This window comes from Halyomorpha halys, unplaced genomic scaffold (genome assembly GCF_000696795.3).
Source record: "Halyomorpha halys isolate HHAL.00 unplaced genomic scaffold, Hhal_1.1 Scaffold2306.1, whole genome shotgun sequence".
Classification (NCBI taxonomy): Eukaryota; Metazoa; Arthropoda; class Insecta; order Hemiptera; family Pentatomidae; genus Halyomorpha; species Halyomorpha halys.
This window is the reverse complement of record NW_027107223.1, coordinates 41,103-58,877: the sequence shown is the minus strand read 5'-3', so window position 1 is coordinate 58,877 and position 17,775 is coordinate 41,103. Positions and strand designations below refer to the sequence as shown.

At 28.2% G+C, this 17,775-nt stretch overlaps 1 protein-coding gene across 1 annotated transcript in view; it reads right to left on the bottom strand.

Annotated features, from left to right (window-relative positions):
- Window positions 1-2,334: 2,334 nt before the first annotated feature.
- Window positions 2,335-17,775, bottom strand: part of GlyP (glycogen phosphorylase) — a 30,806-nt gene continuing 15,365 nt past the window's right edge. The window contains exons 2-16 of the mRNA XM_014437129.3: window positions 11,647-11,748; window positions 11,369-11,551; window positions 10,878-11,012; window positions 10,661-10,772; window positions 9,187-9,332; window positions 8,888-9,055; window positions 6,643-6,789; window positions 5,873-6,036; window positions 5,681-5,795; window positions 4,982-5,164; window positions 4,775-4,900; window positions 4,069-4,290; window positions 3,730-3,992; window positions 3,099-3,165; window positions 2,335-2,715 (exon numbers count right to left, since the gene is read on the bottom strand). Of these exons, the coding sequence (XP_014292615.1) occupies window positions 2,560-2,715; window positions 3,099-3,165; window positions 3,730-3,992; window positions 4,069-4,290; window positions 4,775-4,900; window positions 4,982-5,164; window positions 5,681-5,795; window positions 5,873-6,036; window positions 6,643-6,789; window positions 8,888-9,055; window positions 9,187-9,332; window positions 10,661-10,772; window positions 10,878-11,012; window positions 11,369-11,551; window positions 11,647-11,748 (2,289 nt within the window). The 3' untranslated portion in view covers window positions 2,335-2,559. The remainder of the gene's footprint in view (window positions 2,716-3,098; window positions 3,166-3,729; window positions 3,993-4,068; window positions 4,291-4,774; window positions 4,901-4,981; window positions 5,165-5,680; window positions 5,796-5,872; window positions 6,037-6,642; window positions 6,790-8,887; window positions 9,056-9,186; window positions 9,333-10,660; window positions 10,773-10,877; window positions 11,013-11,368; window positions 11,552-11,646; window positions 11,749-17,775) is intronic.

Below are 17,775 nucleotides of genomic sequence, written 5' to 3'. Positions count from 1 at the left end.
TAGAAAATCAAAATGAAATTAATGACTGAAACCAATATTTCTCTAAGGGATGAAGGGGGGGGGGTAATAGTCACTCCTATATGCGGGTGTTTTAATGAAAAGCACCATATTTTATTTTTAACTTTTTAAATTGTTGTTATTTGTCTGAAGTTTTCTAAAATTGTCAAATTTCTACCATTATTATTTATTGTACATTCTTTAAATGTCCTTTTTCTCTTGATCAATCTATCTGTGATTTTGTTAAATTTTCCTCAATATGTATATTAACATTTTTGATACTGTTCATAATGTATCTGTGTTTTGCAATAGAAAAAATGTCAATTTTTTCATATTTTGTGTTTTTATACCATAAGTTTTCAATTTTGTAAATCTTTAATTCTACAAAGGCCTATGCCTAATAACAAACTAAATTTTAGAGATTCAAAAGTTATTTTAGGTTATATTTTTTAAGATTTACTGAATGGAAAACTTTTGATATAATAAACAAAAAACCTGAAAAAATTGTCTTTGGCCCTTTTAGAACCAAGTCGAAGTGTACCTACTCTCTGGATCATCTTGTATGACCAAAAAATACTTACAATACAAAATCTAAAATTTACATTTTAAAATAGTTGCATGACACTTATAATGCAGCATATCCCATTACTCAATAAGGTCTAATAAAAGATATGCATTTCGTAACATCGAATTTCCTTTCATTTATGAACATTTTCTTACTTTTGCTTACCCCTAAAGCAAATCCTGACTACCCCCATGGGTATACATCTAAACTAGGCGTGTACTTTGATTCTTCTATACATTTATTACTCAGTGGATAGTAGAATAATTCTATTGTCATAGTTTTATTAGTTAAAGAGACATGAACTGAGACATTCATATAAACATAAAAAACATCATTACCGGGCTTTTTTCAGGGGGGGAGGTAGTCCTTTACTACATTTTCAGAATTGATTTGATAGAGGTTCGTTTATCTCTTGATGAAGTTGTTAGCTGCGATCTCTGTAATAATTGTTTAGTGTGAAATTGTACTGCTTTAATCAGACTATAGCTGTCTACTTTTGCACACTCAAGAGATAAACTAAAACTCAATAGATATTTTTTTAGTTGAAGTCGAGGCCTGACTAGCATAATTATGAGTCTATTGTTTTTAAATATAAAAATTTCTTAGTAACTGTGTGTAATTAAAATGTAATTTTTTAATGCTCAGACATAAACTAGAACAATATAGAGCTTTTAAGAATAATCTGAGCTAAGATCAGCAGTTTAAAAAATATCATGAACCAATGAGCATGTAAAATGACACCTCTAAACACATACTCCTTTTGGCTTCATTATAGTAGAGTAAAAACCTTATGACAGGAGTCCTCAATTCAACCCAACCTCCATGGGATGTGAGCGTGTCGTTGCATGTTCCTGAAAGAACAATTGCTAACCTAAAATCCAGATAATATAGGTACTCCAAAGGTAACAGATTAAAAAAAATAGATACTAAAAATGTCAGTAATGATACTCAAAACATTAGATGAGCATAAAGAAAACAGGTCATCTGCAATCAATAAGTATCAATACTGGGTTTTGACTGGCCGAAGATTAAAAGTCATACATAGCCCACAATAAAATCATTATCCTATTATATGAAAAGTATTGTAGGGGCCTGGATAGCAGCAGGAAACAGAATTTATTTCTCACTGCAAAAAGTATTGAAGTTTAGGGTTCTCTCTAAAAGAATGAAAGTGGTCATCTACAAAACCTTCGTAAGGTAGTGATCTATGGGGAGAGAAACATGGCCCTTGACAAGAAAAGCAGAACTCAAGCCATGGGAGGAAAAGGTATTGAGAGGGATATAGAGAGGAGTCTTGGGGAAAGGAAGAAGAAGAAGGAATGAGGAGGCAATGGAACTGTTTGAGGAACTGAACATCATTGATTTCGTGAAAAGAGCTTGAATAAGATGGATAAGACACATAGAGAGAATGCCTGATCAAAGGATACCCAAGAAAATGCTTTAGGGAAACCAGATGGAAAGCGGAAAAGAGGAGATCTCCAGATCAGATGATTGGACAGTGTGGAGGAGGATCTAATGCAGTTGAATGTTCAAAAATAGAGGGAGAGAGCAAGAGATTGTGGAGATTGGTTGGCTGCGGTGGAAGAGGTTAGTTAATATTACCAGGTTCTGGTAGGACTCTAGTGCCATAATAATAAAATAAAAATATAATAATAATTATAGTTTTGTTTGATCAACAAATAATAATAATATAATAAAACTGTTCCATATCAATAGAAAGAAATTCATATAGGGTTCTTACTTATATTCTTATTGCAGAAAAAAAAAAAGACTAAAGATATAAAAATTTTATTTTTACAAGGAACAGTATATATAATTATAATAAATATAGTGTATTTATAAATATATATCAACAATGTTAATCATAAAATTTTGATTTTCTAACAATTTTATAAAAATTATGTTAGTAGATCCTCTATTTCCATCTTTTACAAGAGTTTTGAATAATTCCGTTGGTGGAAACCAAGATATTGCTTAATTAATTAATAAATGATAAATTAAAATGCAGATGGCTGATGTGGTGAAGGAAGTTTTTCCCAAGTTGGCTCGACACCCCAGATTTCTCTAGCGTATTCAGCAATTGTTCTGTCGGATGAAAATTTTCCAGATGAGGCAATATTACAAATAGCCATTTCGACCCATTTTCTATAATCCTAAGAACAAAAATAAAACTTATTAAATCTAAAAAAATATATAATATAAAGTTTAAAGACTGGATAACAGAAACAATTATGTAACCAGGCTTATAATATAACATTGTATTAGGAAACTTTAAATAAAATTTAAAATAAGATAGTAGCGCTTGTTGATAAGCAACTAAGCTGGTACATAGTTGTATAAGATCTAAACCAATACACTTTAACTAAAGCTGTCATAACCAAAAAGTACACAGCTTATTGAAGATTTTACGTTTTAGCATGAAGATTCAGAATACACTGATTGATGAAAATAAGTTACTGTTAACATTTTGATATACATCTTAAAAAAAAAAAAAAAATAGAAAATATTTTGTTTTATAGAAAGTAATTGTACTTACCAGGTAAGTTTCGTTTACTTTTTCTTGACACTTAATGAAGTCTTCATAGTCAGCAAGTAAATAGAACCTACAAAAAAGCAAAAATGATGGATTATCCAATATCAACAATGAATTTTTATACCATGAACAAGATATTGAGAATGAAGCGTTCTGTCTGTTTACATTATAGTTGTTGAGTTATTACAACTTTGCAAACAATTTTTTTGACGACTCAATTGGATTTCCATAATGATGAACCAAATTATTGGAAACAGCATTTACAACACTCAACATTCAGTTCATATTTGCGGTTAAGTGAACAGTTTCTTAGGTAATAAAATAAAATAAAAGAAGAATATCCCTATTTAAGTCTACTTCAAACTGAGCCTGGTCAATTGCCCTCTTTTTGGCTTCTCTTTGAAGGAGAGAAGGGTATGTACCTGATTGTAATCAGGAATTTTTCTATTGGCATAACTAAAATTGAAGGGTATTAAAGAAAACAGTTTTAATGACTAGTGGTTTCACATAATAAAATATAGATGTCGAGAAGACTAATGATATATGTTCCAGTGAACAGATGAAATAACAAAAGAATCTGCTTACTTACAAATATATTTATTTTTAATTACGTGCACTTATTAAAATAAATTACCTGTCATATTTGAGAAGAACATCAACAATATCATGGAACTCAGATGGATTATACGGTGAGAAGTATCCATCCCGTATCATGTCGATGACATCTTTCAATTCTGGGTTATTTTGATAATAACTCATGGCATCATAGCCTTTTTTCTTCAGTTCTTCAACTTCATGCACTCTCATTCCGAAAATAAATATATTTTCCTCTCCCATTTCTTCGGCCATTTCAACATTGGCACCATCCATAGTTCCAATTGTAAGAGCACCATTCAACTATTAAACCGAAGAATTCAATACTAATATATTTTCTTCTTTACATATTGCAAAGAAAGTTAAAACAAATACGTACCATAAACTTCATATTGCCAGTGCCAGATGCTTCAGTTCCAGCGGTACTAATCTGTTCGCTCAAATCAGCAGCTGGTATTATCTTTTCAGCTAAAGTTACTCGGTAATTTTCCAAATATATAACTTTCAATTTGTCACCAACCAAAGGATCAGCATTAACAACAGCACCTACACTGCATATCAGTTTGATTATCTTTTTAGCCATGTGGTATCCTGGTGCTGCCTAAAATAATCAATAATAATCATTAAGAATAATTTATAATTATTATTTTATTATTTATAATTATTATTTTGCAATATTAGAAAATCCTGTATAGATAAAGGAAATCAGAAAAAAAAATCGATATTGGTAGTGGTCAAATACATAAAAAAACATGTCATCAATACTGTAAAAAAATTAAAAATCAGTGTGTACAATGGGTTGTTTTATTTTATAATGGTATAATTTAATTTTTTTTTAACTTTTTTTCTATAATCGTTGGAGGGATGTTATTCAGTAGGCAAATACTCTATATCTACCAAAAGGCCCTAAATTTCAAACAACTTTTTCCCTGTATAACCATATATTTATAATACAATATTATATACTGTATAGTTTATAGATCATGAATATTCATGATTTGGTATTTGAAGTATAGTAGGGGATTTCAGAAAGGAAAAAAAATATCATTAAATGAAAAAAATATTATAAATGAGATGTGACTTACCTTGCCTCCAATCATAATTGTCCTTGGAACAAACTTTCCCTTTGGGTTCTTCCTAATCCTATTGTATAGAGTAATTATATGCAAGCAGTTTAATAATTGCCGTTTATATTCATGAATCCGTTTTACCTAAAACATATAAAACAATCACTAAACATTAAAATTGGTCAAATGAATTCATTATTTACTTAATAAAATAAAAAGATTTACATGTATGTCAAATAATGAAGCAGGATTTATCTTAACACCATATTCTGATTCTAAGAGTTGAGCGAGGATTCTCTTGTTACCTTGTTTTACTTTAATAATTTCATCTTGGAATTGACGGTTTTTAACTAGACTTTTCAACTCGGCTAGTTTATCCAAATGTACTGTCCATTCTTCACCAATTTTCTGAAAATAATATAAAACATATAAAATATATATTCTAAACTTGAATAATTTATGCTCCTCTTTCAAAAATAACATCCAATCTACAAGTGACCCGTTGGTAGGAACATCGTTTGTAAAAATAATTTGTAATAAAAAATACCATGCGTGCCCACTCACATAACTTTCCTTACAATTTTAGCTGCTAAGACAATAACTGCTTGCTGTATCAGAATAAAACTGTGATGTTTTTATTATTATTAGTATATAATTTTATATTTAAAAATTGTGGGATTAATGTAGTTCATAAGATTTTTTTCTTAGTCTTTTTTATTTATATTTAATAATATAAAATAATCCAACTAAAAAAACAAACAACCACAATAAACTTGTTTGTAATTAATTAATACCTTTACTCATTCACAGTCATTAAAATACTTATCTATATATTAAAATTATTTAATGCTTTTTTTTTTTTTTTACTTTCACTTAAAAATGATTGAAAAAAATGAATAATCTAATACTTTTACGCTTAATTACCTCAGATATGCAATGAGAAAGTGATGGATTGCACATGAGGAGCCATCTTCTGGGAGTAATACCGTTAGTTTTATTTTGAAATCTTTCAGGCCAAATATCATAAAAATCTTTGAATCTAGAAGAAAAAAAAAACTATTCAGTAATTACGATACCAGATTTAGTTATTTATTAAATTATTTTTTAAATACTAACACATCCTGTATGAGAATTTCTGAATGCAATCGGGCAACTCCATTGATTGCATGCGAACCAATGATAGAGAGATGAGCCATGTTTACTCTCTTCTCTCCGTCTTCCTCAACACAAGACATTCTCCTCATTCTGTCCAAGTCTCCAGGATATTTTTTTAATACATCCTTTAAAAGAGCAATATAATTAATTAAATTTCAATAATATATACATATATGAGCTTCAATAAATTAAAAGAAAATTTAGTGTTTTAAAAATATGTAATATGCTACACAGTTGTCGAACTTTTTGAAAGGGAATTTAAAGTTAAAATTAATTATTACCGTTCCTTATAAATAATTAGCCATATCTTAATGGTAGCAGGATAAACTGATGTACCTTTATAATCTGAACAAAAATTTTATGTATCCATTAGAAAAGCCAGATAATATAAATTATCAGTATCGCTGCTTCGCTTTAATAATGGCACATCTTAAAAAAAGAGGTTTTTTCTTTTTTATTTCAAAAATTGTACAATAGACTGGGGGTTACACTATGGCAACTGTGACGACCATATAAGATAAAATAATCCCAATTTAAAATACTATCTTTGGAATAGTTTGTGTGAATTGGCCAATTCAAAATAAAATTTATTTTGTTGATAAATAATCACATTAAGTACTCTCACTATCGATCAAATCAATTAAATGTAATTTGAGATTCATAAATTATTATAGATTTTTATTTAAACTGTTAAAATTATAATTTTAAATAAAAATAAAATAAATAATTACTTGCAAGTGAAGATGATTAATCTGATATATGATTTGCAGATGCCTCGGAAGGATGCTTTCCAATAATGAAACGGGCCATCGTTCTAATGCCTCCGGGAGAACGGTATGATTTGTGTAAGCACAAACTTTAACTGTTATCTCCCAAGCCTAAAAAGTAAACTTTAATTAATTTAAAGAAAAGTTTAAACAGAACACAAACTTAAATTTTATCTAACTTAAATTGTGCAGCAGTGGTCGAACGGCACTGGATTTGTGTTATTGTCACACGCTCCAGATCTAAAACTACTGAATTTTTTGGTTGGAATGACATTAAAAAAAAGTCTATGCAAATCTGGGGAAATGTTGGATAATTAAAACTTGGAAAACAATAGCACATGATCAGTACCATTTCGCAATTCCTGCTTTGGAAAAAAGATGCCGAACTTGCCTTAAAGTAATCACTTTGAACAAAATTTAATATGAATGTTAATCTTTACATTTCAATAATAAATTGGTTGGAACTCATATTAATTTATTTATTATAACAATGAAAATCTTTAGACATGAATATCTTTTTAACAAAGCATAAACGGGCATATCTTCAGAGGGAATTTTTTTCAATATCATTGAATAATTTTAAAAGGATATTCATCAGCTCTAGTAATGTTAAAACTTGAAATCATTAGCTATAAAATTTTACTGTAGCAAGATAGTCCGGTCAATAAAGGTATAAACTAGTAAAAAAAAAAAATATTTATTGGCAACCAACGTTTCTGTCCACATCGCAGAGTTTAGTCAGGGCTAAATGAGAAAAATATACAAACATTGTAACATATGACAAAACAATTATAACACACGCTTTCTTCCTCTAAATATATTCTACTTTTTTACTTTTTATTTTTTACCCACTCCTAACGTTTCCTCTTAAAAACACTTAGTCATTCTTGTAATGTATTTAATTCGGAGTTTGGTTGTTCTAGGCGCAGAATACCACTTGGCAGTTAGATTTCCAGCTAACAGGCTCGTTTTATTTTATTTTTTCCCTATCTTTATTTTTCCACCCCTTCTTTTCTCAATTTTCCTTACCCACGTTATTAGTTATGTTCACCATATATTATTATTGTTGTTTTCAAAATATTTGTTTTCTAATCATTTCTTTTGTTAAACTTTACTTATATTTTGCCTTTTTATCAATTATTATGGTTACATATATTTTCTTTCTCTCAATTTTAATTTTCTTTCCATATTTTAATTTTTAAATTATTAATAACTAATATATTCATATTTCTTTGCATTAAATAACTTCATTTTTATTTTATTTCCTTAATTATGTTATTTTACCTACTTATTCAATTACCTATGTATACATTTTATTTTCCATTTCTCTCATCACTTTATTTTTATTAATTCCATTTTGTAAAATTATTCACTTTGTGTCATTCTGTTTATGTTTTGTTTTTTTATTTTCTGTATTCATTGGTTGTTATCTTGTTCTGTTCTTAGTCCTGATGAAGGCTAGAAACTCTAGCCAAAACGTTGGCACGATTAAATAAGTTACATCAACTTATTTGTGTTTTATTTTGACCGCACCCCCAACCATCTTTTCCTCATATAAGTCATCCACGGTCAACTATCTCTCACAATTATATTATAAATAGAAAGAGAGTAAAAAGTTATATTAAAAATTTATAAAAGAGAAAGAAACTAATTAAGTTAAGAAAATATAAATATAGATGAATACGAAACTAATTAATAGTAGGCACAGTAATAATTGATGGAACTGTAAATAGAGGACTAGAGTAATGAATAGTTTTGAAACGTTGGTTACCAATAAACATTTTTTTTGTTTACTATTTTGAACCTTTATTGACCGCCACTCATACTATCTTTCTACCATCTATTACATATGATCAACAATTAATGTTCCAATTCTGAAGAACTTTGAAATTTGTGTAACGAAGACCATATCACATAAGTTTATAGCCATTGAAAATCACTCTTTTAGATAAACATCAGCTATTTTTATATATTCAATAGCTAGATGAAGTTTTGTTTTAGTAACTTCTAAATGTAATAGAATGTAGGTGTTTCATGATATAAAAACTTAAAATTCCTTAGAATTATTAACTAACAAAGTAATTTTTTGTAAAAACCAAAAAATTTGAAATACTAGGAACATAAATTAAATTTTATGTATGTTAATGAATATACCAATAGCCATATCATAAGTATCTTAAATTAAAATTATATAGAGAAGCGAAATCACCTCTTCCCACTCTAAACCCTCTTCATCAACAAGTATCCTCATAAGTTCCGGTATAGCTAGAGAGGGGTGAGTGTCATTAAGCTGGATGGCTACTTTCTCAGGAAGCAAAGATAAGTCAATTGGGTGATTTTTCATCTTTCGAGAAACTTTGAATCTTCTTATAATGTCCTAGGAGAGAAGAAGAAAAAAAGAAACAATTATTTGATGTTTAAAAATTAAAAATAAAAAATCAATTGAAAATAATATTTTCATAAAAATGAATCGTCTGAAAAGAAATGTTATATAATGTAGAACAATACCTGCAATGATGCTGCGCACATGAAGTATTCTTGTTTAAGACGAAGTTCTTTTCCTTCAAAGAAATTATCGTTTGGATAGAGTACTCTTGAAATATTTTCAGCCAAATTTCTATCCAGAACAGCTTGAATATAATCTCCATTGTTAACTGGAATTTGCATAAAATAATGTCAAGAAGATACTAAGCCAATAGTTATAGTTAATAAGGCATCTTTTAATAATATAAATTATATTATAAACATTTTAATAGCATATTAATTTAAAAAGTTATTAATGAACTGATTTATTTGGAAGATCTCTAGTATTATTCCTATAAATATAACTGTCCTACATATTAAGCTGAAATAAGAGTCTGCCTGGGGGAGGAGGGAGGGTACAAAACAGGTCAATAGCTTTTTGTACCTCTTGATAAGCTCAAAATGTTCTCAATCAAGGCTCCTTTGTAGTATTTACACTCAAAACTCTATAACTTGAAACTAATCAGTCGCAAAACTCAATATTCCGAGCAAAAGCATTTATAGCTGCAGTTGACTACTTCACTCGAATAGGAGACTATAACTCGAAATACAAATTAGGAAAGAATAAACTCTCAGACCCTATAAATAGAATTTGGAGGGTTGGCAGATTTTATAACTTGATATTTTCCTGAATCTTATTTCTTAGATTTGTTAAAAAAGATAGGTTACTGCATATTTCCACTCTTCCAAAAATACAAAGTCTGAACTGTCATTGTTAGTGAGTTCCTTACACTTTCAAATTGTGTTGGGATCAGAAATTGTTAATTGATTTACTTGTTTCAGATAAATCAATTAACAATTTCTGATCCTTATATATACCTCATAGAAAACTCAAAAACAATTTTCAATAAATTGATAACTAAAATTCAATAATTCAAAGTAAACTAGTTTTACTTTAACCTCATTTTATTGAGTTTTCGATATCAATGTTAACTGGAACTGTATAAGATTCAATCCTGACGAATGTAAAATTAAATTTTCTTTGAATCTCTACAAGGATGTTATTACTAGGTCAACAAGTATTTTAGGAGTAATGCTGTTGAAGAAACACCTTGAGTTATTGAGTTGTAACTTCAACATCCTTCCCTAACTCCAACAAGATCTGAGGATTGGTTCCTCTAAGGCTTGTTGCCTGCTAGGTCTGTAGACTGATGTCCAAGCATAACCTTATTCTTTATATTTCAAAAGAATGGTGGCCTTTCGGTTACCCTTTGTCTATCCAAGCTTCTCTATCTTATCTTCTATCACGTTCCTACCTATCTTCTTACATTTTTAACACTGCAATTGATAGAACAGGCACCTTCTGAGAGATCTCATTAGTCTCTCTTGATACAATATGAATGGCTAAGTGCATATTATGAAAGCAAAATTCATTGTAAACAGGTAAAAGTAAACAGTTTTAATCTTATGAACTATTGTTATGTACTAAGAGTTAATTGATTCAGAACGAGCTACTCACAAAATTTTAGGTTAAATTCTATTGGCGATTTAGCAGACCAGAGCCGTAAAGTATTAACAGTGTTGTTTTGATAACCGGGCACGGGAGAATCATAAGGCAATGCAAGCACAATCTAGAAAAGGAACACAAAAATCATTACGACACTCTTCAAGGTTCACACACAGGGTACATTGTTAATTATTACTTAAATATAATAACTGATTTAACTAAACTATACCTGAGTGTTCACCCATTTTTTTTTTCCTTCAGGGGTATCTATTACATGGCCATAGAAGTTGACAGGGATAGTATACTCCGGCCTGGCTTTCTCCCATGGGTTTCCAAACCTCAGCCAATCATCAGGTTCCTCAACCTGAATCAGAATAAAAAAGTTGTGAGAAAAAACAAGTTAACATATTTGCTGATCTCTTATACAATCTTAGAGTAAGATAATTCAGAAGTTTATAATTCTTAACATTATAAGATATAAGACTCCATCAATATGTGATGACAACTTCATGCATTCTGAATACACAAACTTTTTATAAGTGTGAACTAATTTTATGAAAACACTTGGTACATTTAGATATATTTTTAGTGATATTATTATGAAAATGATTTCCAAGCATGGCAGCAGGGAATTGGAGATGACTTATACTGATAAGAAAAAACTTAAAGGATCAAAATAGGCTAATAATAACATTCTAATATATTTTATCAAGACCATACCTGTTCTCCATTAACAATTTTTTGAGCAAATATTCCATATTCATATCTGATTCCGTAGCCAACTGCTGCCAATCCAAGAGTGGCCATACTGTCTAAGAAACATGCAGCAAGTCTTCCAAGTCCACCGTTACCGAGACCTGCATCTTCTTCTAAACTTTCTAGTTCTTCAATATCCAATCCCATCTAAAATTATATTAAAATAAGCAGTTTTATTATTATTGCACATAATAATAAAAGAAATAATAACAAGGGATATACTGAAATAATAAGAATCATACCTGATACAATGCTTCATCAACTATCCCTTGGACTCCTAAGTTTATCATTGTATTGGTAAGAGATCGACCCATGTAATATTCCAGTGAAAGATAGTATACTCTCTGCACATAAAAAGATAAATAATATTAAACTATAGAAATACAAATAGCTTAGGAACATATTATTTATTAAAAATGTCACAATCGTGTAGAATTCAAAATTCTGTAAGATGCCTGGGAGTTTATTAAATTCTTAAGTAAACATTGAATAGAAGTAAAAAGTTAAACTGAACTAAAACTAACCACACTTACCCTTAATATGATTATAACAAAAGTGATATTCATCACCAATTAACATCTCAAATATCCAATTTTAAAGAAGTAACATAATATAATTAAGAATATATTAATTTAAATAAATATATGAGGAATTTTCTATGAAAATGCAATATATTCAATATTGGAAAATTAATATGGGAGGGGAGTATCATATTTAGGAAGTCAATTTTTTATTTATTTTTTTAAAATGTTGATCTGTAACACCTAGAAACCTACTCGAGAAGAGAAAAATGAAATTTTGAAATAAATTGAACAAATTTTAGTTTGCAGAATTCATATCTGTCAAAAAACTATTACTTTTGAGACGTTGATAAATTAACTTTTGATAGAAAACTCCTCATTTTGTAATTTGAGTAAAAATATTAGCAGAACAAATGTTATAAACATCTATGAAACAGGATTTAACATTTGAGTAAAAATGAAGTATCTTCTCATAAACAATTTGCTATTATTATTTTTAAAAAATTGAAAAAATAATTAACAAACTATAACCACTTCATTATGTATTCTTGATATGCAAGCTTTTAAGAAACATTAAAAAAAAAAATTATAACTTATAATTCATTAAAAAAAAGGAAAATATGAAATATTTTAAAATTAATAATCTTAAAATCAACGAAAATTAAACATTTTTTTAAACAAAATTTAACAATTAAGTTTTCCTCATAGACTATTTGCTATTATTATTAATATAAAAAAAATTGAAAAATTAATGAACAAACTCTTACCAATTAATTATGCTTCCTTGAGATGCAAGCAAAAAAAAAAAATACAATCAGTTTACAAATAACACATTTTCACTTCACATATTTGAGTCATAAAAGTCTCGCTTTATAAGATATAAAATCTACATTTTATATCACAAAAAAAAATAAATAAATAAAAAGTTTTAACCAAAATATCAAAAAAATTGTATTGATATTAATTTAAATTGAACTTGTTGCTGATTTCAATAAAATATTTAAGACAGTATTAATAAAACTGTAAAAATATCTGATTATGGTCATAGTCTTTACTTAATATATTTTACCACATAGACCATGTACATTGATATCTTTTATCAAATTTCTGTTAATAATGAACCTCTTAAAATAACAATACATTTATGGATCTTATCAATAAAAAATCACAGTTCATTGCTAAATTTATAAAGTTGCAAATTTTTATTATTTTTAAAGTTATTGTATTAAATGTAGTCAATACAAGACTATTTAGCGTTCAATAATCTGCATGTTTATTTATTAATGTACTAACAGAAACCAGAAAAATATCAGAAACTGATAACAAAGGAGGTCTTCATAATCCTAATTTTTTTATAGCAAAGATATATCTTTAGTTTGTTTGTGTAACTTATAGCTAAGACATCTAAAAGGAGGAACATGTAAACAGGGTTGTTGAATTTACGAACAAAAGGGAACTTAATTACTCGGGTGATCAAAAGATACATTCTGTTTTAGTTCCAATGAACCCTACTTTAAAAAATATATTTAAAAAGTGACAAGGAAGGTAATAGATTTGAAATGGTAATAGGTTTAAATTTAATTAAATAAAATGAAAATTTAAATGTTTGATAAGCAAACTAATTTCAAACATAATCTAATAAAACTATAGTAAAAGTACTATATTTACTTTAGTATTTAATTGAAGTAATTTTTCATTGAAAAATTAAAAATATTCTTTAGAATATAGTACGCAAGTTTTATATAAATATGTCATTGTGTAATAACTTTTGTACTAACTTATATACGTTTTAGTTTATATCAAATATAAAATAAAATGAATATTGTAAAATAAAAAAAGTAATGCTACTAAAATATACTGAACAAATCGAAAGGAATGAAATTTTTTATATTTTTCATTTTAATAATAAAAATAACTAAGGGGGATACCAATCCCCATTTTAAAAAATATATAACTGTTAAGATTGTATTATTATATTCAATATTAGTAAGCAGGAAATAAAAATAAATTTCAAGTCTTTATATTTGTGCTAGCACTTTAATCTCTACTTCAATTCAGTGCTTCCTCTTCAATTCATCAGTGAAACTAAACTAAAAAATTATAAATTTGTATAATGAAGTTTGTAAAAATAAATACCATTGAAATATATTGAACGAATTGTATAGAATGAAAATTACTTCATTTTTCTGTTTTTTTTTTTTTTTATACAAACAAAAAAAGAGAAAGATGAAATTTGATTTAGAATTCCCAAGTCAATCATTAACTGCATTTTCTTTTAATTTTCAACCGATAGGGAGTATTTTATTAAATATTAAATATTAAAAAGCATTTTTCAATAATTAGAACTTGTTATTTATTAAAAAAAAAAAAGAAGGAAAAATTAACGAAAATATGAATTAACACGGAAAGTTCTGGTTAAGTTTTTACCTTTAAAATTTTTCAGGGTAACGTAGTAACACATGAAAAGATCCAAGGCTAACTAAATTAAATAAAGTACTGTTCCAAGAAAAACAAAGCAGTTAAAAGGAATCTTTTCTTTATTTTTCACTTTAATATAACAATTGTTAAAGTATCTATTTCCGTAATTCCACCGAATAGAAATCTGGTCATCTAACATATATCAATGTTTTGCTGTTCCAATACTAGAATAAAAGACGACGGACTATGGAAATTCTTGGCAAAAATGTCGATAATTTACTGTTAAAAATATAAGAGAAATTTATTATTATTTTTAATCTGGGCCATAAATATTAAAAAAACAATATTTTTTATCAATCAATCAAACAGCAGCGGAATTCAATAAATTGATTAAGTAAACAATAATATAGTTAAAAATAACATCCTGATTTTCTTTATTCAAGAAACTCAAAATAAAGTTCAATATTTCAAACATTCAAATAATTAATAAGGTAAATTTTACTCTACTCAATGCGATAATTTAAGATTCCTTATAATATTTCCAACCATTTGAATTTCTTCAAGGAAATGTCCTCTACAAATAAGGAATGTTAAGTGGAAAATTTTTCAAATTGGATAGTATGGTTATTAATGAATTAATATGAACTTTTTTTTTTTTTTTGCGTTCTACAACTTTCCTCCTTAATTTTACAATATGATTTTTTCATTATAGTATTTACGCAATGTTGAAAACTTATTACTGAACTACTCCTTTATGAATGACGTTGTACACTAACAGTAAGAAAGTATGACAGTGTTTGTTTTAACGCTGACAATGAAGTTAACCTCGCTAAAAGTTCAACATGGTAAATTAATATCAATATCAAATAAACGATCAAACGGTTATTTGTTGTATATACTTACTATCACAAATATTTTGACAGAAGTGAAACTTATAGTATTATTAAATTAACTTATTGTAAAATTATTGTATTAACATTTTATTAATAATGATCAAGCATTCCTTCTTAATGTATGCCTTATAGCTTAAAGCAGAAAATATTAGTTCCAAAATAATAATAATTAAAAAAGAACAACCACTTCTTAAGTCAATTCTTGCAGACATTTTTATACTGCAATAGGAGAGAATGAAGTAGCAGGAGTCACTCATAAGGTTGATATTATGAAATTATAACTATCAAAAGTTCACTATTTCTACATGAGATAGATAGCTGTCGAGCATGCGCGGATACGTGATTGTACTACCACGTGCAAATTGTGATAGTAAGAAAGCAAATGTCATAGTTTACACGATGGCTGCGGCTGTGTTAGCCACCTCGTCACAGTGGAATCTTCGCCTTTCAATGTTCCCTATGATTTTTACCATTCGTAGCCAACACCATGGAGACAATGTTACGCATTTTTGGGATTATATTTTTACATAATTGTGATCGGAGGTGTTAGGGAAGTTCACAATCACGGAATTTTTGGGATCTTTTTGCACGATTTCACGCGATTCGTGCACTACGGTAGGTCGTTGTCTGCCCCTTATATATTTTATATATATACAAAAAACCTCTAATTTCACATTAACAAAATCATTTTTGATTCAAAATGTCATTTTTAGCATTAAATTTGTAGAAAAATAATTTGGTTTTGGAAACTAAAGGCATAATATTTTTTTTTAATTGTTCAGTTAGTAATTAAACAGGACTGTTCGAACATATTATATTCTGTGGAGAGCTATTGATATTTGGATTAAAATATTTTGAATTAGAATAAAATAACAATAAATCTGGAACGATGCACACAACTTTCACTTCCCTCATCAGAACATCCACAAGATTAAATTTTTTATCTTTCTGTTGCAATGACAAATATCAACTTCGTTCCAGCTAAGAGTGGTAGAGTTTAACAAAACTACAAAACTGTGATCGGGAGGGATCGGATATGCTCGGCTGTCTCCGATTTTCCAGCCTCAGAAATGTTTATTTCTTCATTTTTCTCCTTCAGTTAATTATCAAATTCTTTCATAGTTAATATTTATACAGTTTTTATTATTTAAAACTATCCAAAGCTTAATAAGCTGATATTAAAGATCACTTAATTGTACATATATAAATCGTGATTAATCGAAATCGTTAGAATAGTTTTTTATAAAAATCGAAAAACAAATGTGAAAAGTCGATTCTATAAATTGACACTTCCAGTAAGCCGATTTAAACGAAAAGGTTGCTGAAACACCTCAAGAACACACATTTTCTATATATATAATTTCAGTTTTTTACGACTTTTCGTTTTTGACCAAGGCTTTTCAACTGACCATTTCGCAAGAACCTCAAAAAGTATATTTTCATCGAAAACTGGAATTCGAAATTTTTCAGTATCACAATAATTTTCCTAACTATATATACCGCATAAAGGTAAGAGAATATAAAAACTATTATATCCGATAGAAATGATCGTGCAATATGATGATCACATGGTATGTTTATGAACTGCTCTCAGTTTCTGATTGAAGTTCAGTCTAAAATATGGCTCAGACCTGAGTTGAGGAAGATCAGGTAGTTCCTTTTTATACAGGCTTGAGGCAGGTCATAGTTAAACCTGAAGAGAATGTTAATTCCCTCCTTCTAAAACCCAATCAGTCAACGAAAGCTCGGGGTATTTCAAAAGAGCAGGTCAACTTTTGAATTCTAAAGGCATTCAACAACTTTAAGTTCGAGTCGTCTGAGCAGAAACAAAAACTTCAAAGTCGGATTAATAATAATATTCTTTACTTATACAGGGACATGTTCCTTTGGAATAATATAAAAGACATTGAAAATGGGCTTTAGTGCCTAAGGGTAAGATATAAAAATTTTGAAACATAAAAATAATGAAATAATAAAACATCTGTAATAATAATGAATTAAAACTTAAAATTATCTAAGCAAATGACCTTTAAGTGAATATCATAAGCCACCAATTGTTGGTATTAACTGTAAAAATGATAATAATAATAATAAAATAAAAAGGAAACAAATTTAAATCATTTTAATGAGGTGTATAAAAAAAAGTTACCGTTTTATCAAATTCAAGATTTCAAAGGACTGTAAATATTTTAATCCTATTTAATACTTACCAATACTTAATAATCCCTTTAGAGCATTCTCTAAGCATGTTTAATCCTATTCGACTTCTTTAAAAAAAAAAAAAAAACCTCAGTTAAGTTATTTGTTTAAAGAAAAAACATGACAGTGTCCTAAGAAATTCTCGTAGTTTTAAGGCATTTATAGAAAAAAATTTCACAGCTAGTGAAGCAACTCATGAAATTATTAAATTTGAAGGAGAAGGTGTCCTTGACCAAGGCACTGCGCGGCGTTGGCTTGAATAATTTAGCAGAGGAAAAACGACTTTGGAAAGGAAGAAAGGCTCTAGGTGGCCATTAATGGATATGGATGAGGTTCTGCA